Raw genomic sequence first — 23,597 nt, 5'->3', positions numbered from 1 at the left:
TCCTTGTCTTGGGTACCGACTGACTCTTTACCCAGAACACTTGTTTGTAAAGATCACCCTCAGGCTTCTGCATCTCTTCTGTGCATTAGTTAAAGCAAAGATTTTACTCTGCAGCTGGGACATGCACACATGAGGTCAGTCTCCACAACCCAGCTACCAACCGCTACCCATCTCACCAAAGTAACCGGATCAGCCGTATTGGCTATCAGAGATTTTTGGCTTCATCACCAACATTTCCAACTAACCAAACGAACATTCAGTTCTGGAAGTCAAGACGACTGATTGCAATCTGTACATACTCTACCCCACACTATCTAGAGCTAACAATACATCACTTAGTTCTCTCATTCAATACTTCTTTCAATCTCCCTCATTTATTACAAACTCACTGCCCAAAATGAGCATTAGCAACAGCCAGCCTGCTTTCAATTGACACAAAACTGTTAATACACATAGATTACAGCCTGTTTATAGGAACATCGTGATAATATTTACTTACCTAAGTGCTAGAAATTTAAATGACATTGCAAGCATCATCACTGGTGAGACATTTTGGGAACCCCACAGAAACATGCACCAATCCAGACCAGGTGCCCTGCATGCTGAGGCAAGGCAGGTCCCCAGTGCACTGTAGCATGCTCCTAGGAGGAACCAGGGAGCAGCGGCGAGGAGGAGGATAACTTTGCACTCTCTCGCAAGGAAGAAAACTGTGTGTTATGCACTACCAAAAGAGATTCAGTCCCCAGGGAACTGAGAAATCTAAATGTAGAAAGCTTGACAAAAAAGACAGTAAATGAGAAACTAAGGCACAGAGAGCTTAAAATATATTGCCCAAAGCCTTTCCAGAAGATTGCATCAGAGGTGGGAGCTGAATCTAGTTCTCACAAGTGAGTACCAAACAAGACCTATTTATTTATTTATTTATTTATTCATTCTTTACTTTGAGGTACTAGGCAATGTAGAGCATTTCCATATCATCAGAAATTTCACGAAGCTCAGCCACCCTGATTACAATACTTAAATGTACGTTTTTGAGAGGACAGTGTCCCTTGAACACATACATTACTTTCATTTTTTCAACAGAAGCTGCATGAGCGTACGTCAGAAGCATATATCAGAAGCATACATTTGTTGTTATATTTGCAACATTTTAAAACTGATATTCCACATTAATATGAGTGCATTTATCTCTGCTATTCATATGAAGAAACAGACACTCTAAACCAAGGCCAGCAATGATATTAAAGTACCAGGTATTCATGTTTTGGCACGTACAACAGTATACAGAACATAAACCAAATAATATCCAAAAGGGGGCATAGGGTGAACATGGTCGAGGATAACAAAACAGTGTGGCAGATAAACTGAATGTATAACTCATGTTCAAAAAATGCTGCACGTGAGAGAGAACTAAGGATCAGTCAAAGGTTCTGGCTAGAGGTGGGTTTCGGCAGGTAATGGGACAGCAAAGTACTCAGCCTGCCAGTGAGAACCTCTGCAACTGGCAGCTGCTGGAGCTTGTGGTGGAAGGCAGTACTAGTCGGTTCAAAAGGACACAAGAATTCATGGATGGCAGATCCCTATAAGGAGAGTAAAAGAACTAGGCAGGTGGCTATACTCCAACAACTCTGGATTCTTGAGTGTCTGGCAAAAAATGGCTCATCTCCTTTCCTTAGAGAATGGATGCTAAATGGATGGACCATTCATCTGCTCCACTGGGGCATCTCCAGGGATGGATGTTATCTAAATGAGCTTTTAGCTTTACTGACTGTGGAGAGTCCAGTCTTCCCCAGGAATCCAGGCTTATGTGGCTTTTCTCTCAGAACAAGTTTGTGAAAAAGTGGTGCAAATAATTTTGAAAAGCAGGGCAGGGATCCAAATTTTAACTTTTCATATAGTGTTCATAATTATTGTTTCGCTTCACCTAATTACAAAATGTTTCTAAGAGAGTGCAGTGGTATCTTCCATTCCCTCATTATCAGTCAGCCAAAACAAAGTGAAATTCAATTCTATTTTGAAAGTGAAAATACTCTGCAAATGCAATGATTACACTATTTTCCTCAAAGAACAGGGAAACTTCAAAAGCAAAATTCCCAGAAGACAATGACAGAAATGGAATCCCTAAAGCAACTGAACCCATAAACACAAAGAAAACACTAGAAAGCATGTCCTGGATCACATGCAATCAAGGCTAAGCTTTGCATCACCCATACATTGCTGTTTTTCATAATTGAAAAATCTTTGTCCCAGTAATTGTGATTATTTTTTATAGTACAGAAGTAAATTGATGGGAAAGGCTTTGCATTGGTGGCCATAACACGATGAGTATATCGTCACCTCATGTCTCTGTATACAGAGTGGGGATTTGTATATTTTGCTTTGTGTACAGTAATGATTCCATATTTGCTTACACTTCCTAAGTAGTTCTTTAAAAAAAAAAAAAAAGAGACAGCCTTAAGAAGCACAAGCATTTCACTTTCATGTGCAGTTCTGGATCTTGCTTTTTTCTAGCCCACCATAAAACACCTCAGGCCTCATCTTAGACTTCTGTCATAATATTTCCAAGCTAGAGACATAAAATTTCATTAATTTCTATACAATCAGGATCTGTTCCAATATTAAATAAGACAATCAGAAAGCTACTTATATGAGAAGACTACTCTGAGCCAAGACTACAGGGATTGGCTTTATTTCAAGTCTTAAAAGAGATGTCTTAAAAACAAACAAAACAAAACAATACAAAAACAAAGAAAAGAAAGTAAAATGTTCAAAATAAAGACAAAATGCTTCAGCTTTGCCTCCTACAGAATGCTTTCCTGCTTCCTATGGAAAAGCTTACTCTTTGAATCCTGTATACGTTCCTTATCCTCTTTCTTTTATGTATATGCTTGTCTTTCAATTCATATGCCTCAAGATTGCTACTTACAATTACAGTTAAGCAGTAAAATTATAATATATGCAGAATCTTCCACGTAAAAAATTTTGCTTGCCAACAAAGTCTATGAAAACACTTGCATTAATTCCACCAGTACTTTTAAAGTTTCCTATAAAGTGAAGTGAAACACCAAACTTACAGAGCTCACAGAATCACAGCATAATGCAGGCTGAAAGGGATCACTGGAGGGCATCCTGCCCAAGCAGCTGCTCAAAGCAGAGCCCACCTTGTGGTGCCGTCAGGGTGGCCCAGGGGCCTCTCCAGCTGAGCCTTAAAAATCTCCAGCAATGGAAGCTCCACAGTCTCTCTGGGGAAACTGTTCCAATGTTTGACCACTCTCATTTTGAAGACATTCTTTCATAATAAGTAATGAGAACTTTTTTTCTTGATGCTGTTTGTGCCCACCACTTCCCTCACTTCCACAGAGAGTCCAATTCTGTCTTCTCAGTAAGTAGCCATCACATAGTTTTAGATGGCAGGGAGGTTCCACCTTGTCCTTCTCTACGAAACTAGTGCACTTTGCATCTCCCCTGCATGTCTTGAGCTCCCTGGCCATCTTGGTCGGCATCCACTGGACTCAATTCAGACTGTAAATCTCTGTCCTTACCTAGGGGGTCTGAACCTGGAGACAGGTCTCTAGGTATGCCGCAAAAGTCCAAAAGCATTAGGAAAAAATCCCTCTGCCTGCTGGCTATCTGCTTGCTAAGTCAGCTACACAGTTAATACTCATCACCATGTTGTTATAATGACAACTTATACTTGAGTTGTCACAAGAAACCCCATATCAATTAAAGTCATTAGGCTCTTATATTTTTACTTTTAAAATCTGAAAAAAAAAGGTCAAAACTCAACACATGGAAAAGACGCATTAAAAGTATTTTTTTATGACATCCATACAAGTTCACAAGCTTTTTATTACAGTGTTTTCAGTCATATGCAATGGTTTATGCAAGCTGTTTTTTTACACAAATGCCGCACCAGTTCACTAACTCTACTAAGGACAAACTTGAGCTTCCTAGAGAAAATAACCCACCCACGCTCTCTGCAGATCTCCAACTAAGAGGTGAAGCAATGACCTATTAAGTCTATCAGTCCCTTGGCCTATGAATACATTACAAGGCAGCAATGGATTCAATAGAACATCACCTTTTCTTTTCCAAAAATATAAAAGGGAATTCTTCTGATCAGTTATTCACTCCGACTTAAGCTTTTTCCTAAGCTGAAGTTAAATTATTTGTCATTTTTCTTAAAAGAATCCCTGCAACTTGTTAAATGCTAATTAAATGGTTCACATTAAACCTAGTTACACATTAACACTGCAGTCAATACCCAATTCTGAAAACAAACAAAAACGCTCCCTATTTTAAAATTTACTTTTCTTTACGTAAGTTAGGCTCTAACTTCGTTCTAAAATCTCATATAAAATGTCATGATACATCCATATAATTTCTACAATATGTTTCATTAAACAACAATAAAATACAAAAAAAACCCATCACCATGAAGTTTATAGCTCACTATAAACAAGAGTGGACAAGAGAAAAAATAGATCTTGATATAATTTCATATTTAATCATTAAATATAACAGGAGCTGTTCTCAAAGCCCAATCCAAAATCCACTGATGAAGTTCATGGGAGTCTTCCCATTAACTTCTACGTGCTTTGGGATGAGGCACGAAGATACACGTTAGACAGTGAAAAAAGATAAGGGAAAACTTACCCATGAATTCGATTCCTAAATGGTCTGCTGTACGCAAGAAAGCATGTAAAAGAAAAAAGAGATGGAAATGTAAGAAATAGGCTAAAAAGTAAATACAACCTTTATCATCATTTGTAGCATTCAGTATTTTATGATACATGCTGCAGAACTCAGTACAGGGTCAGGGACACACTGTATAAGGACTGGACTGAAAGAAAACCGGAGCTCTGTCCTCACAGGGGCAACTGTAAACCAGAACTTTAAAGTGTTGCCACATAAAGTAAGTGTATTTTGGGTAGGACATGAACACCTGCACTCATTATACTTACATTGACTGAACTGCCTCAAGCCAGTTACCTATAGGAATTCATCTTCTCTTCCTCCTTAAAATCCTCTCTCAATATCATTAATGAAAGTTTTTGCTTTCAGTTCTCTTTCAGGGATCAAAACCTAGACTGAGAAATGAAACGTTTTTACTGAGTTTCGCAGCTCATTACAGTGTCCATGCTCCCACACAACGTGATTGCACAACTGTGGTCTGTTCCATAACAGAAAGCCTCACTTCAGGAAATAGCAGGCATGTTGCATATTTAGCCATCTGACTGATAGACTGATATGGAGCAATAATTTCAAGGAAATCAGAACAATCAAAAACTTCATTTTTTTTTTTCAGTCATATGGACTGAATCTACCATAATGAGCTCAAACTACTTCAAGGCCCCTTTTTTCACATGACTAGTGGTGGTAGTGAATCATGGTGTGATGCTGTTACAGAAAGAAGTTTTAGTGCAAAGTAGATATCAATTTATATAAAGCCTTTACCATTTTTAACTTGATAGGAAGTATGTTTAAGTTGACATGCAATTAAAGAATAATAAACTCTCCATCCTTCAGGGACAGGGCAAAGGAAAAAATTATAGCTGACTCTGAAACTGGGTGTGTAAGGAGTGTAAGGAGTAGCTTCAAATACAAATTGAAATTGTGGAAGACCAAACTTTCTGAAAGGGTGCAAACCACAATTTTTGTCTATGCTAGAACTGACATATTTTACTTTTGCATTACATGTATATGTTAATGTTAAATTAAAGCCATACATATATGAATTTTAAGCATATAACTTCACACAAAGTTAAAGCCATACATTGCAAATCTGATCTATATTCATGCATTCACATCCAAACATCCCTGGCACAATTGGCACTGGGATTTAATTCTTAGAAGAGCATAAGATGTATCTTGCTTTTTTTCCTCAATTTTTCTGTACCTACAAAATCCACAAATATTATCTGCCTGCAATTCACACCTTGCAACTTTCTGTAAACTAGATGAAGATGTAGCCACCAACTGCTTGCTTTAAAAAATGATAATGGAGATCAAAACACTGTAATCAGGTCTCCAAGGAGCTAAGGATATTCACACATGAAGATCAAGCTGTATCATCTTTTTAAGGCTACGTAGAAGAGCTGATAAAATTCTCCTGACCGGGCTATGCATGTTCTCTAAATAGCAGAGCTTCCCATGCATGGCCTGTACTCTCCTTCGTTCAGTTCACCAACACGGTTAAAAACTACTTGCTCAAAAAGCACATATAAAATACACCCTTCCTTTAAAAACTGGAGGGTTCCTTAACAACATCTGGAAGGTTCAATTGAAGAGGGCGGAAATTTGTCAGGTTATTTATTTTAAATCTCTCACGTGCCTGGAAAGCAACTTCAGCAACCAGCATAGTATATATCGCTGATAAAGCTGATTTACAAAGATTATGATGAAAGGATGTCTAATGGGAGAAACCCTTACAGTAAAATATCTAAGCTGCCAATTTGTATCACCAAGAACTGTTCTACAAGCTCTGCAAGCAGACACCTGGAAAGAGAAAACACCCCATTAATAATCCCCGTGGATTTGGTGCATTGCGCCATTCAGAGCGCACAGGTGCTTGCACAGCCCTCTTCCCCTGCATGACAGAAACGGAGCCCAGGCTTGGGAGCCAACCTCTGCATTCACCCGCGGGTTTGGGGAAGAGCCACCATGCCCAGAGTCGTGACCAGGAGATCACCCAGGAAGCATGTCTGGGGATCATGGGCGTCCCACTGACTGCGAAGTGCAAAATGCCATGGGTGACAGTGGCACCCTGTTTCAAACACACCTTCCAGACCACTGGATAGTGTGCAAGTGCTGCCCAAATGCATCTGTAAATCCATATTTATGTTTAGTTTTGTTTTTAAACTGCAAAGAGATTGTAACACAACTCTTCACTTTCTTCCCCTTGTTCCCTGGTTTAAGTATGTCAAGACTTCATTTTAAAACAAGACAGATGCTCTGATCCCACATACAGCAATGGCATGGCAGCACGACTTTGGCTCAAGGGCTTCAGAAGGAAAAAAAAATAAAAGAAATAACCTCTTAAGAATCTGAATGTACACACAGCCTTCCATCCCCTTTTCTCTCACTGCAGAAATTCAGCTGTACTCACAAGTTAACAAACACCTAACTTTAAAACTTAATTCCTTAGTATAAACATGGCTCCTACAGCAATGGTGCTTCCCAACGTCCAACACACAGAGTTGAGGATGCAAAGTAACAAAAGGCAAAAGAAGAAATATCAGCAGTCATTAACTGCCCCCATTGTTTGGCTCTTAGTGTAATGTTTGTATCATTCTATGATGTTTCCTCCACTAGACAGAGAAAAAACAAAAATCCAGAAAAAAAAAAACAACAAAAGCAGGAAAGGAGAGAAAACTACTGCTGCCACCTCTCCCCTTATCAGAATCCTCGTCTGGGTCGGCTCCTTTGAAAGGCCACCTCCAAAAACTATATCTGCTTTCTCAGACGGCAGAATCGGGTGCTAACGCTCTGGGAATAAAGCCTTTACTCCACAGACAGGGCGCCACCTCCAGCAGAGAAGTGACAGGGCTCTGGCAGGGGTAGGAGGGCCCTGAAAGCTCCCCACTAGAAGTGCTGCGTGGTGAGCAACCAGCGCGCCCAGGGCTGCTTCTCCTCCCCTGCACCCAGCAGTGGCCAGGACAGGAGGGGTGGGGAGCAGGTTATGGTCATCATCCGGCTGCCCTTGGCTGCTCTCACTCACCCTGTTCTGGTGAACATAAATGCTTTCACAAGCGCCATCCTCCTCAGAATTGTGCTTTTTCCTCTCTTGACGATGGCAAGACCCTCCAGCAGGCATTTGTGAGAGATGTGCACACCGTGGGGCAACGGGGGCAGAAACCAAGCTGTAGTGCTGGCCAAAGGCTGAACCAAGCACAAAACCATGGAAATACTGCCCTCCCTGACATGCCCCTGTGCAACAAAAGGCTGTTATATTCCTACTCAGTCATAATGCGTATGTGATAAACTGCATCCAGAACACTTCCTTGGGGACAGAGTGCGGAGTGTCAAGTAATTTGCCATCAGGCGATGCAGTTTCTTCAAGGACTCAGTTCAACAAAAATGTATATGAGAGCTATTAATGTGCTGAAGCGTGGGCGCTGCTCCGCAAGATAGGGTCATTAACCAAATAATGTGACTGTATTTTATTTTTGTTATTGTGATTTCTTTTCTTTCTGGTATTGTAATGTTCTGAGGAAATAATATATTACTAAGACAGGAAGACTATTCACTTTTGTATTTAATTTTATGAATATTTCTGTATTTTGTTGTTGATGTGGGAAAAATACTGTGCCTTATGGTCCTTGTATTATGTGAATTTGTTGCTAATATTGAAGCCATTTTAATTTATACTTTATGAATACATACACACCTGGGAATACTTGATAACAAGCACAAGAGAAGATAAACTTGCACCTGCTAATGGATAAATTTACTAGTGCTTCACATGCAACATGCAGCCTTGGGATTATGGTTTGCTGGGGCCTTTTTCTTACTCGTATTAACATGGAGTTTTTTCCCAGTTCAAGAAAGGTTTCGTTATTCTGGATGCATTCTAACACACACTATGAATAGAAATATAAATATCACTGATTTGTAGAAGAAAAATATTCAATATTAAAATATTCACCTTATACCATTTTAGACATTTAAATCTGTTCTAAATATAGGTTGACTTTGGCATGAAGGAGACAGCTTTACAATATCTGCGCAAAGTATTTTCCCCTGTAAATGTAATTTATTGGTTCCAATAAACTCATAAGATTTGCTAAATTGTCCTTGGTAGTTTATGTCTTGAATAAAAAATGCAACACAGTAATATGCTGCAAACTACCTTGGGACAGCTCAAGTATTCGCAACAGATTATTTGGTTGATGGGAATAAAACAAAGTTTAAGACCAACCAAACTTTGTCTGAAATAGGAAAAAAACAAAAACCAAATAAACAAACAAACAAACAAAAAACCCCTTTCATTCAAAAGGGAGCTAGCTGAGGATACTACCTAAACACAGAAACTGCTACTACTTTATCCATTATGTTTTACGCTGTTTGACAGCACGCAGTTTTCAGCCTGCTTGTGTATTTAATGTAGATAAAAGCATAACTGGTCAGATACGCATATGAAAGCATATTATTTTTGGAATCCAGACTAGTGCCTCACTTTAGCACGTGAGCCCACAGCTTTATAGGACAAGCTCTGTCTGTGCTCAGCAGGGAGGAGACACAACCTCCTCTGGATGTTAGATCAAAAAAAGGAGTGCTCAGACTTAACAAATGGGCCAAATGCTCTCGGAAGCTTTTTTCAGACTCAAAAAGAAAAAGCACCAGCATGTCAAATGTGAGTTATTAGAAAGCACTAGACTGGGTTTTGTTGTTTGTTTTAGAGATTTGGTTCTACAACTAATTTGCACAGAGGTACTCTCCACAATATTTAGGGGGGAATGATTGGGACGATTCAAGGGAATCAATCAAAGAAATAAAACAAAGATAGTTCAACTACTGTTTTTTCAAAGCATCTTCACTGAAAGACATTATACAAATCTTAATCTGTATGACATGTAAAAATGGACCGAACTAAATCCTGAGACGGACTTGGAGCAAACTAAAGCCTGGTCCGTCCATTTATCCTCTCCAAAAAAGAGGACTACCAAATTTTTTGTTGATGTGAATTTCTCTGGCAAAAGGTGTGTTATTCAGTACATGCTAGCTGGGGTGACAGTAAATCTACAGAATATATCAGTAATTTTTCCTGCCCATGTTGACAGTGACAAAAACCATACGTATACGCATCCCTTAAAGGACTGGGTCATTTTTTAGTGAAATTTTAAATCACAGAAATCATAATTTAAAAACAGAAGCCATAAAGCTATATAAAACTTCACAATCTGCTGTATTCTTGCTGTAAACAATGATAAAATATTCATATTCTGAATTGAATATGATAGGGTACAGACAGGGTTAATTTTATCTTAAAGCAAATTAAAATCCTCAGTCCACAAAACTCAACACTGAGACAACATCTAGAAGTTAATCGTTCTATCCATTTCTTTTTGGTTTAAAAAAAATGCAGGAAAAATCCAAACTAGACTTGCTTTGAATATTTGTATGGCTCTATAGAGGTTAGCATAGCCTCCAGATAGAACCCCCCACCCACCATCAATTCTATAACAAAGGTGCACTTGAAAAACACACAGCAAGACCTGTTCTTATATAAATAGTACACAGTACTGAATAATGGACTAAACTGTTGAGTTTCTTTCTGTTTGAATGACAAACACTCCTGGCTGTGTTTTACTCCACCAAAGTGGAAAGATTGTTTCTAACTTCTGAAAATAAATACTAGCAATGCTTGCATGTTCACAGGTTCAAGACACGTTAGAATTCTGAACTACTTACCTCTCCTGCAGCATGCAGGCTTGCAGCGGATTATCTTGCCTGTTCTGTCATTTTAAAGATCTTATATTATCATCTCTACAGCTAACAGACTGTTATTTTTCTTTGATGCACAACGTTGGATTTTGATAAACAAATTTACTTTCATCAAATAACGTAGACAATCTGTAGATATCCAGTCTTGTAAATCAATACAAATTTTAACCCTAGATTAGACATATATATATATATATATATTTACTGTGGCTATAAATTCACTCGAACAAACAATCATGTCTTTAATTTTAAATTTATGGATTGAAATTATTCCATCAAGCTTAGAAAATGCCTGAAGCATATCTTTAAGAATTTTAGCAAGTCCAGGACAAAATATTTAGCGTTAGGTGTCAGCCAAATACCACAATCCTTCATTTTTCTCTGAATGAGCTATTATATTCACCAAGAGAGAAGAGAGCAAGTAAATGCCAGATACTGCTACTACACACATTTTTATTTACTGATTTAGTTAATACTCAAAAACAAACAAAAAAACAGAACACATATAAGGACTCTAACAGTCCAGACAGTGTGTCCACACATAATGTTTCGTCTCTTGTCAATCAACTAAGATATTTTCTAATTTGCTAACAATTTAATGATGTTTCAGTTAAAATTAGTTACTGCATCAAATGAAAATGAAGCTGTCTGTATGGTGACTCATGGTGAAGAGGTTATTTACAAAGCTTCCTCTAAATATACGTTGAAAATGAGAAGTAAATGTCACCACTCTGTGATCAATCCCCCCAAAATCTAATGAGACTGCAGTAAACATCAAACAATATATTGTGGTTACTTGGTTACTGATAGGAGTAGCAACTGCTATAAGCAATGATTCTGCTAGATGTTCCTACAGTAAATAAATAGAAATATTTCCCTGATACTCTGAGAGTTTAAATAGATTAGCAAAAATCTATAGTAGCATTAAAATTGTAAAAACAAACAAAAAAAAACAAATTCTCTTTTCTGTTCCAGTTCATTACTGGAGCCTACGATCTCTGTTTTTTTTTTTTTTTTTTTTTTTCCTCATTTGGCTCCAGATATCACACTTCTTTTACACTACCATCTACAAGTACAGCCTCACATACGAGGATCTCTCTTCTGTGCTAAGAAGTACACAAAGAGAAAACACCAAAGCAGCTATTTGACCTACTTCTGCAATTCTGAAGTATTTTCTTGGGCTTCTGCAGCAACTTGCTCTGACAATGACTACACTCATCCCACAGTCACAATTGCCTAGTAGGTGATTATGGCACTGTAACAACCGAGGAACCATCAGGAGAATTATGCTACAGAGCAGTACTGTCTCCTATCCTTCTCCGTGTCATTAACGTAACGGTTCCTGCAGAGCTGAGACTTGCACTGCATAAAATCCTTGTCCACACCTCATCACTGCTCAAGGTTTGCACAGTGGCATCTGCAGGTGGGCTTGCCTTTATACGCAGGAATGTTGGTGAATGGTATTGTTGTATTAATTTAAACTGAGCTTTTCCAAGATGCTTGAAGTAATTAGACACTTCCACTGCATTTCAATAGCAATTGGCATAGTTAGTCACGCAGAGTCCTTTGAAAATGCCAACCTCTACATTGCAAAAACTGCTCCCTTCCATCTATGTCACGACAAGCTCTCATAAAGCTCCTTAGGAGAGGGGAATCATATTTTTGTCAACACAAACAACAGAAAAAGTGCTACAAACCATATTCCAAAAGCAAATATAGCACTTTCAAAACATATGGTCTGGAAAGTTTTTTGAACCACGTATGAACTAGGTTATTTGTCTTGTCACAGACTTAAAAGATTTCACTTGACTGCAGTGTGTGGGGCCGGGGGGGGGAGGGGGGGATCCTCTTCTGGTTAAACAAATTACATAAAATGTCTATTAGGTTGGAATAAGTCTACGAGGTTCTTAGAAATTACTATAGGGATTTTTGCACTATTATTTCCAAATGGGTATTTGACAATATGGGTCTGTAAAATATAACCAGCCTCACAGAAACATTAAAGGAATTGCTAATAGCTCCCACTTCTTATGAACATATGACATTTAATAAACATTTCTCATGCTAAATGTTACTTTATTCCTTCCACAGATCATTAAGCTGTCCTTCACTTGCCTGCTACAGAAAAATGTTCAGATGCAATCGTGTTTACTGCTCTCTAAAGGCAGGGAAAATTTTTTAAGTTTTTGTCAATTTCTTAAAACCTAATTACTTTCTTCAACTTCAGGACAAGAAATGTACATCAATTTGTGGAAAAATATAGCTTTATTCCCTAATGCACTAAGTAATTCGGTTCTACTGCAGTCAAAAAAAGCCCCTGAACAACTAACATCAGCAGAGTATGTGTATTTACACCAAGACTTTTACAGTATTATACATCTCTATTATACATCTCTATTCTAATGACAAGAAAGTTTCCATATTTATTTATATCTTTATTTAGCTGCCTACATATCTGGTCTGATTTTTGCATTGAAGGATGCAGGAGACTCAATTAAAGGTAAGGGAATCTTAGACTTTTTTAGAAAGATGTTGTTTTTTATTTACCTTGATCCAGGAAGCTACATTTCTTTAGACATTCAATATTGACAATGGTAACCATATTTGCTGTACAAAGACGACACTTTCTCATATTGTTTTATTTCAAATAATGCAGAATGTACCACAAGAATTATTTAAACTTACTCTGATTACTCCATGCATGAGTCTCACACGCTATGTAAGTAGTTGCCTTACACAGCAGCAGTACTAAGCCTAATTTCCAGTATTTCTGTCTTTCAGGCTTGTATGATGATAAAGGCATATTGGCTTTAATCAAAGTTCTCCCAATGTTTCTGGCATTTCCTGTACTGTGGGCTTGCTGGTTTCCTGTGTCTCCTATGTGTCTCTCAACCCATTCTCCCTTTATTTACACCAAGATCTTCCTTGTTCCTCCAAATCTCACTGAGAGGCTCCTTTCTCTGGGGAACCAGGCATGGAAGTCCCCTCACACCATGGATATGGCCCCAGGGGAACAATCCATATGTGTAACAGGTTGCATTTAAAAGAGGTTGTATTCACCTATGTAAGCCTCCTTCATTTAGTGAGAAAAAAAAAAAAGAAGCACCTTTTTCTTTTTTTTAAGAAAAATCACTGGGCTATAAACTTGAAAGCTTTAAAGACCTTATAACAGTGAACTTTATCATAAAAGTTACTATTTGACCAATGTCTCTTATGATTCAATGGAGGAAATATCAAATGTCACTTCACAAAAAATACTGCCATTACTGCACAACTCCCCCATGCCTGTACAAAAGTAGTATGTACAGCAAGGCAACAACTCCAAATCTAGGTACATTTCTTCTATTTTTTCAGTGTTAACTCCCCCTCTATTCATTTCACAACACAACTAATAGTTTCTTAAAAACAAACAAACAAACAAACAAAAACCAAATAACAAAACCAAACCACTGCTGCATGATTGGCTGGCTGTCACAGTGTGCAAAACACACACATACATAACATTGCTTTTACTGCATTTATGCCGTATGTGGTGTTAAATATTAAAAGGCTCAAAGTCCACAGATAAGTAAGTGGTTTGACAGAGACTTAAGGGATCTATTTTTTGGTTTGTTTTAATTATCTGGTAATTTCTATTGAAAAACTTGGTGATTCCACCAAATGATTTGTGCAGCTACATTTTATCTGAAACTGGTGAGCAGACACAGACACTTAAGGGGATTATTGTACAAAATGGTGTTTTCAGATTCAGGGATAGGCTCCCTGAATGACAGGCACAGCTCTGTGCTACAGTCTGAGTGCTCTCTGAAATCACCTAAGAGGTGCCTTCCCCACGCCCCATCCTCTGAGGCTGGTGCCCTGTACCAACAGCCCTCACGGAAGCAGGCTGGTAGTTACCGGCCTATTTGTGGTATTAAACCACCAACAGCAGCTGGGAACAGAAGAGCTGTATTTTCCTCTAAGTTTAAACCCTTTCTTGACATCTGCAAATAATTTGTTCGAGCTAATCAATACTAAGCCAGCCATGCTGGAGAAGCACACTGCAGTTGGACAGCAGGTCTGCAGCGAATGGAGAGCTGTGTCTGAATCTCAGGAGTTTTAAAGTGAGATGAGTTGTTTGTAGACATGTAAAATTACAGAGTTATGCTATCAATGCACCAAGGAAATGCGTCTCTTACCTGGAGCTGTAACCGTTCAAATAATACCAGGTCACTTTGTTGGTGGGTGTTGGCATACGCACCCTCACACCATCCTGACCAACATGTGCTTGAGACCCCACAAGACCTTTAATATCACACAGTAAAACAACTCATCCACTTACCTTGCAGTTCGGTGCAGTGCACGCAAATGGAACCGAGGCTCTTTTTCCATGTCTAAACTGCCTACTTTATGGAAAGTTTATGGAAACAGATTCTATTTAGAAGTCTATTCTGTTCATTAACTAATAATGAAAACAAACACATAGCAGCAAAATGGATGGCAGAAAGGGACCATCAGATCTTCTTCACAGTCTGAGCATCTTGTGGAAGTCAGTTTAATTAAAACACGAAAGGTTGATTTTGGATACATGATGTGAATTTATGGCATCTAATATGTAGATAGCAATCTGAAAAACATTGTCATTGTTCCTGTGATTGAATACTGTAGGTCTTCAAGTTCTCTACTGCTATAAATTGTGTACTGGAATGTGATAAGGAAGTCCACCATATGGAGGCAGTTTCAAGTAGCATTTCAGAGTTTTGTATTCTGTTTCACTGCTACTATACAGAGCATTCAAATATTTTTAAAAATATTGCCAAGTGAGGGATTTGAGTTCTTTTTGACTGTACTATGTATAACAAATGCTGTCTAAAAACGTTAATGTTTGGGATGGATAACAATCCTCATACTAGAGGTTGGAAGCAGAACTGGAGCTATGATAAAAAGGATTCTTAGCTGAGATCAACAGAAATAACAAGAAAAAACAATAGCATATTGGAACAAAAGCATATGATGTGCACACAACCTGGAATTACCTACAGCAAGAGCAGCAAAATTACAGCTGCTGTTTGCCCTCACCTGAGTATGGTGATACAATGCAATTAATTGTTATGAATGTTATGTGAGGATAGTGCCAAAGGACCACACATACTGAAATATTTTACTAATTGAAAGCAATCACTCTGCCAGAGCCATTCAGACAAATGAATTGGTTAGGCACAGATTGGATATAAGTGGAAGCACGCAGAAGCGTACCCAGTTGCTGACAACTGCAGCACTGGCAGCTTGCATCTTGCCCTCAAAGCAACACACAAATTACTGCAGCACCCCACACAGAGCAGCATATCAGAAAAATATAGAAAGGAAGAGAATTTTTTCTGTGACCTTCATAAACATAAATCATGACTTAAAAGCCAGGCAAAGATGTTTGGATGAATGTGGAGCCCATTTGTTAAGAGGCTTCACAGAAAAAGGCATCAGAAAGCCAGCAGGAATAATGGGAAAAGCCACTATGCCCTGCCCTTGGTGAGATGCCTCAGCAAAGCTCGTACTTGGGATGATCAAAAGTGCACTTATTTTCTTTTTTCTTGTTTCTTCTCCATAATACAAACATCCAGGGTCCTCAAAGAGCCTAATAGTTTCCAACACACCTCACAGTACATTCCCCCATCAAAGGTCTTTTGAATTACTGTTTCATGTCAGGGTTAAGATACAACTTTATTGTACATTCAGTTAGATGATAACAGTGTCACGGAATTCAGTGTTTCCATTACAAGACCTTTCTATTAGGGCATAGATCATTTTGACAAACAAAAAAGGGATGAAAGGAAGATGTGGATTCTTTTCTAGTACAAACTGGGAATGTCAGTCAATAAACGAGCTCTGTAGGATGGTCTGGAAAATCAAAAGAAAATTAAGTTTAAAAAAATTATCACCTGCTTACTTTGTTTTGTCAAACTGTTCAAATCAGTAAGGCTTTGCTCAGAGAAAAGCTGTAAGGTCATGTCAAAACTTTCTCATTCTCTGTGGGATATTTAATTTCATGAATTATCAATGTGCAGAGTGGACTTTGCCTTTCCCTTTCTCCTCTCCAGCTCTGCACCTTCCTTCAAAAACCTGAGCAACTCACTAGCCCTGCAATGCTGCTCAGCCAGCCAGCTGGTAACCCCCTGCCGAGCAGCTATGGCTCGGCACGTGCCCACCTAGCACCACCAGAATTTGACAGGAGGGTGAACAATGGCTGATGCTTAGAGAGGACAGATAAATATCCAGGCAGGATTAAAAAGGATTGACTCTTCGTGTACTTTCTAAAGCATTTCTCTCTCTAAGTATCACCTTACCTTTACACATTCAAGTAGTTAGCACAAGGAATACCTGCCTGTACTTATTGCAGAACTGAAGAACGGCCAAGCTCGAATATCAAGGTCTAGGAATAGGTTGTGGTGTTGCAGCTGGATCTGCCATTGCATTGCTGTCATTGCTTGTGCTGGTTAGATCAGGATAGCTTGCAGACACCTAGATTTGCTGTGTGATAGCCACTTTGCTGAGACAAGTACCCCTTCCTTTGACAACCAGTTGCATTAACAGCAAGCTAGCAGGGCACTAAAAGCTGCAGTCTCCATCCTCACACGTGGAACACTTCTGCTGAGGTCTAGCAACCACTGCAGTAAAAAGGCAGTGAATCTGAGTCACTTCTGGATGCAGTTAGTTTTTAAACTACATATCTGATGACATTTAAATAAACAATTCACTTGTGCCATCATGCTATTACGGTGACCAGCTGAGATCTTAAGCATCTCTTTGGTTCCAAGTGGCAGAACCTGATTTTTCTAATATGTAGGAATTTTCTTTTGATTTTCACCCTAAATTTATTCCATACCAATTTAAACCCATTCATTCTTGTGCCAACATATCTTTCAGTTTCAATCATTCTTATCTTTCCCTTATGTTTATCCACTTGATGTATTTATAGACCCAATGATCCCTCTGACATATTTCCCAGGCCCATCATTCTATACAGCTGTAATTTCCAGACAGTCACTGGAACATCTATCAATTAATGCACTGCATCAGCCATATATTCATGCAAACAATGGTGTTCAAATATTTCTTTTGAAAAAATGAACAATGACTGCCACTACTGTCACTTCCCACATGAAAGCCCCACATTCCTGTAAGACACTGCATGTAAAAAGAGCAAAAACCATACTGTGTGCCTACTGGTGCTGCAAGAATCACCAGAAACAAAACAAAAACAAAACAATAACCCAGAATCCAGAAGAATAAAAGATGTAAGAAGCTCTGACTAGAACCTTTGAGTCAGACTCTTCCAGGGAGAGGAGAGCTGACACTGGATGTCCAATCTTAACCCCAAAATGCAAGTTAAGGACTGTGCTGGCTGAAACGGTGCTCACTCCATTACTGGTCCAGCAGTGAGAAAACTGTCATAATGAATCAGAAGATTTTCCTTAAATCCCAGCTGCCTAGGAAGACTGTGGTCCCACTAGCAGGATTTTATCTAGAATTATTAAATGGGAATAACATTTTTACTAGAGGAAACATGTTCCAGACTTGCAGATGAAATAAATCAAAACAATTCAAGAAGATCTAACTCTTTTATCATAACTAAATTTTGCACTGAGGAACAATTTTCAGAATAAATATCTATTGGTTTTAGAATGGAATATAAACTTCAAGACAGAGGTCTTCAGATTCCATCTCTAAAAGCAACTTTTACCAAATCGTGTTGTGATAATTACAAGTTATGTGCACGTTAGGGGCACATACAGTCACACAATAAATGCAGTCATGCACAGTGCTTTCCTCTACATTTTGAGTAGGTTCTATGCACCACTGCACAAGACCATAACAATATTGATACGCTTTATTTCTTCTATTTATTATTGTTGGTAATGCTGGTCAGACTGTTAGGACAACATACAGTTGCAATTTTGGTGTCTTGTAGACGTCTCTTCCCTGCTCAGTATGCCATTTAAGCAAGTTCAAGTACATGTAGAGTAATTATATATGAAATGTTAAACACTTGCCTACCAATTGCCATACATGAAGAAGAAATACTTGTTGAAGAATTAATACAAGCCAAAGTCTGCAACAACAACATTACTTTTGGAAAGTATTTTCAATCAGCAGTTGAGTTATATATTAAGCATTAATATAAGTGTCTGGAGACAGACATATTCCAAATGCTGTAAAAAAAATAAAAGCACACAGCCCTAGTCTGCCTGGGTTGATTGAAGTCACTGTCACTGTGATGGAGGCTCATTAGTTGCTCTGCAATTACATGTTTCCATTTTCTTACAGTCCATTAGCCTGACTTTAACAAAATTAAGCACACTCCAGGGCAAAATAACCATGCAAAACAAAAGAAACCACTTACACTGTTCATAAACATTTTCCTAAGAAATTGCAATTTTGAGGACAAATGTTTCTCTCTTGAGCAAACTAGAGACCATTCATCCCAGCTCTCTCTGTTGGATGACCACAGAATGGAGGTGTTTTGTGTCTATGAAACACGGTCACCAAAACCACATTGTGTCGAAATTGATATTACTAGGTGATATCTCCACTTATCACAACTTTTTAACATTACCATTCTTTAAGCATTCCAGAGGATCACAGAGTATGTCAGTACTGAATGGTATAAGAAAGACCTTTTCATTTGCTTCATCTGTCATTCGAAGGCAGGAAAAACTTTGTTTTGGATATGCTCTTCCACATTTTACCAGTAAATTTATGTTTTGTAAATTGGTACCAAAGATTTCTTCTCTCTCTCTCTTTATTTATTTATTTTTTTTCCTCCAAAAAAGGTCTTTCCACACATTAATTGGGGTGCAGGACATACCAAGAGGTCATAACATTTCAACCATTTTGATGTTTTTTTCTAGGCTTTCAAGATGACCGAGCACACCATCACTGAGGAACTGAGATTGGGCTGCACGTATTACAGCAGCAGCAGCTCTGAAATACAGGGGAAGACCCCAGGTGCTGCGACACAGACCCATCATTTTGTGACTTCCATTATGTGCATGAGAAACCAATTTTAAAGAGTTCAAACTCCAGTCCATTTATGTTTGTCCTCTTTGTAACAATTTTTGCTGACACAACTAATATGTTTGATTTGAGGCCTCTGTCTATGTATCGTGATTTAACCCAAGGTGATGATGGCGTTCTTCATGGGCCACTAAACACCCTGAAGTGCACATGGTCCGGCCAGGTCATTTATGTGACTACCTAAGATTACGTAACCTAAATGATGAAAATGAGAAGTGCCAGCATTCCCTGTGCTTAAGGAATCAGCTGACAGCCCATAAAATGATTCCACCTGGAAATCATTTTAGTTCCAATTATTACAGTGCTTTGTAATGAATTCATACAGCAAATTTCAGAGTGAGAAACAGATTGTTCTGGCTCTGTTCTCTCTCAGTGCTCCCTCCCTTCCACCTCCTACGACTTGAGTATAAAAATGCGCAGAACTGGACTTCCTGCATTTTTACATTTTTCTAGACAGAGAAATGTGGCAGTGGTATTTTAAAGGTCTGCAAAGTTCGTTTGTTGCAAAACACTGTCAAGATGCTCTGCTCTGCCATGGAACCATTCCTTTGCAGAATCAAAGAACAAAATTAAGCCACAAACATGCTAAACAAAAACAGACACTGCACCTTATGCCACAGTCCCGCTCCTACTTAAAGTATCTGAATACAAAAAGTCAGGAAAAGCAGAAGGCACTCACAAATAGCAGCAGGACATCCTAGTACAAGCAGATTAGGTTCACCTCATTTGTGCCTGCTGGTCACTCACGTTCACCTAGTGTTTAATATAGTTGAAAAAGATTCTCTTGTAATTGTGATACGTAAAATCTTAGTGGTATTTTAGATTGCAGCTTAGTGTTAAATTGTGTATTTTAGTGCATTTTCATCTTAGAAAAAGAGGCTGACTGCTTATATTTTTTCTCAAGTTATGCTATGAAGAAATGTAATTTGACTTTTAATAGAACTGTTAAGGACCCATTCTCTCCAGTTTACTATATAGATTTGTATGCTCCATACAAAAACATTATGTGTTTAATCGGAACAGACAGCATGACAGCATAATTTTATACAACTGTTTACAATTACTACAATGGCAGCTTCCACAGAGCTTGGTGATTTTTCAAGAGCATTTGCAAGCATAAAGTATGCATTAAAAAAATAGTAATTTGCTACAGCTGTGCAAAGTGGATTAAGGAAATCTATCAGCAGCGACAGATATGTAGAAATTGGAGATATTTTGCCCATCTGAGCACAACTGTAAGACTTGGTGACTTTATTTAACCTACCCATTAACAGCAACAACAAAAAGTATTCTATTTTAGCTTGAATTGATGGTACATAAGAAGAGACAGACTTATAGATTAGGACAGCATTATGGTTGCTCTTCACTAAGAGGAGACCAAGATCAATTAGCCAGAACCAAAGAGCTCTGTCCAAATCACAGGAAAGCACGCTGTGCTCATGAAGTTTTGGCAAGTTATGCAATGGCGAGAAGCAGTAAGGAGCAGACCAAGGGAGAAGTGGGATAGGCAGAGAAACAAGAGGAGTATGGGCCTAAGATAAAAACATGGGAAAGGCACTTCTCTGTGAAAGACTGGGTAGCTTTAGTGCTGGAACTATGAAAAAAATTTGCTAGACATGTCCTGTTCAGACAACAGAATTTACTCATCCTTTCGCAAGCCTAACTGTATCAAACATATCGGAGTGTTATCAGCTTGTCTTTCTCACTGCTAATTTCACAGGATCTGTAGTTCTGGTCAAAACTAGTGTTATTATTATATGCAAACACATATATTTGCATATATATGTATACACGCATACTCCATATGCATATTTTAGCAGATGATTCAGAATGGAGACTTACATGGAAGGCTAAAAGAATAAGCAAATTTATTTTCTAAAGAACATGTTTAACACAGATACTTGAAGAACCACGGTGAACGTAAGGGCAATAAGAGAACAGAACATTTAGACTTAATGAGACAATAATGAAAAAAGCTCATTAGGGAAGTTTAAGGCACCAATAGAGAAGTTTATGGAAGACAGCAACCCAGTTCTTTTCCTGAAGTGATTTTATGGTGATCTAAGTTATTTGGTTTCATTATGCAATACATTTATTCTTTATTTACTTTTGGAGGTATTCTCATGACCCAAGAGATCCTTTTTGACCTTGAACTTTGCGCTTTTGTTGTTAGATTTGTCACACACTCGAAACAGATTAATGCAATAGGAATAGGGAAGAAAACTGGGCTGCGACTAACACACGTAAATTATGTTGAAAAGGGAGCCCAGGAGAGTTACTGGGTTGAAGATGGACAAAATTGCTTTTCTTCTTTAGGGAAAGGAGCAGGCAGAGCACTATTTATGCAAGCAGGTGGATTAATTGGCTTTTGCTGAGCTCTATGCTGCTGCAGCTAAACTGCTTCCCAAACCTGACCTAATTCATTTAGAATTTGCTTGGGTATTTCCTCATTGAACCACGTGAGAAGCATAGTATGCAGCGTGCTGCAGAAATAATCTTGAAAAGCCGCACAGCCCCATACCAAATAAACAGATTCCTCATGAGCAAATTAAAACTTCATAAAACATTGTTGCAGCACATTTTTTTTCTTGATTTGGTGCAACATCTTACAATTCAGCACCCAACCTCCAACCACCTTGGTACCAATTTAGCGTCCTTAACGACTGCCTGTAAAACTACTGAAAACTTGTCACTCCATGTACCACATGGAAAAGGTTTTCAAGATCTGAGCTGTGTTACATTTACAAGAGTTGCACTCAGGAACAGTCACAAGGTACACATTAAACTTAGGGACAGACTCTAGAGAAATTTGGCATAGTTGCTGAGGGCAGCTGTTTCTCCACAGCCCTGCACGTGTCTGTAAGGACTCCCAGGTAACCAAACAATTCCTCATCTTGTGGCAACCACATTTTGCAAAGGGAATCAGATATGAATAGCTGCCATCTCACTTAATAGTCACCTTCCTATCACTGACCAACTATGCAGTCCAATCTCTGTTCTCAATATCCACTCTCAAAGTCGCCAAACCAAGGAATGCAATACAAATACAATTTGCAACACAGAAGGAAAGAAGGAAACAACACTTCCTGAACCCTAAAATTGCAAGCAAGGATATTCTTCAACCATGTATATGCTCCCAGGTGTTTCAAAGGCATTATGGAGTTAATTTTCACAGAGCCTAAATGTCATTTCAAAAATTAATTTAAGACATACAGGAGCTTTAAATATTATTAACTTTCTAAAGGTGCTGAATTTCTGCTAATAATTTAGCACTTTCTGCCTTTTTCTTTCTGAGCAAGAGATTTGTATTCTTATACAGCAGGTGCATTGTTTTACATTCAGATAGCGATGCAGCTGCTAGTACCTAAGGCTTGAGAGATTTATGGATAATAACGGGAGTGAACAATAAACAAGCACATTTGGATGTATACCAAACAGAATCTGTATCAGTCAATCAAACTGCTGGACAACTGATACAAGTTTACAGATAAATGTAAAACAAAATAAGATTCTCCAGTCAGCCAGGCTGCTTCTTCAATAAATACGTTACACATCTCATAGTCCCGGAGTGACACAGATAATGTATTACTTTCCTCTTTGACCAAAGCATACTATTGAATTTGTTTTTTAAGCCAATGAATCTATTAAAAAAAGAAAAGAACAGACATTCTTTTGTGTGGCTACCAATAAAAAAAAAGCAAACTTAACAATCATTTTGTGTAACAGGAAAAAAAAGTTGTGACAGTGTCAGGTTTTCAAACACCCCACTTTGCTCACAAAGTGACTGCATCTCGTCTGCACATTAATTGTTGTGCTGGGAACACACTTATTTCCCAGTCACATCATTTATTCTGACACTGAGTTTTTGCATCTTTTCCTGTTGTAAATATCAGTCTGTACAAATGAAAACAATAAAAATTCTGTGTATGCCTTTTTTGTGAACAAGAGGCCAAATAAAGAACCAGAGTATTCCCTGTTCAAACTCGACAACTTTATGCCGTTCTTTTTCAGTCTTTATCAATCAAAACCACTGAAATAAAAACAATGGCATAGAGAAGAACTCTGAATTGAAGTCATGATTGTAAACCTACACCAAAAGT

The 23,597-nt window shown here is 38.3% G+C and overlaps 1 protein-coding gene across 2 annotated transcripts in view; it reads right to left on the bottom strand.

Moving 5' to 3' along the window:
* NRG3 (neuregulin 3) overlaps positions 1-23,597 on the bottom strand; it is a 398,941-nt gene that overhangs the window by 66,308 nt on the left and 309,036 nt on the right. The window contains exon 4 of one of the 2 annotated variants that reach the window (XM_083843798.1): positions 4,657-4,683. In XM_083843798.1, coding sequence (XP_083699924.1) covers positions 4,657-4,683 — 27 coding nt within the window. The remainder of the gene's footprint in view (positions 1-4,656; positions 4,684-23,597) is intronic. The other variant, XM_083843799.1, reaches the window with a different exon arrangement.

The sequence above is a fragment of the Anser anser genome (genome assembly GCF_964211835.1).
Source record: "Anser anser genome assembly, chromosome: 7".
In the NCBI taxonomy this organism is placed as follows: Eukaryota; Metazoa; Chordata; class Aves; order Anseriformes; family Anatidae; genus Anser; species Anser anser.
This window is presented reverse-complemented; position numbering and strand designations above follow the sequence as displayed.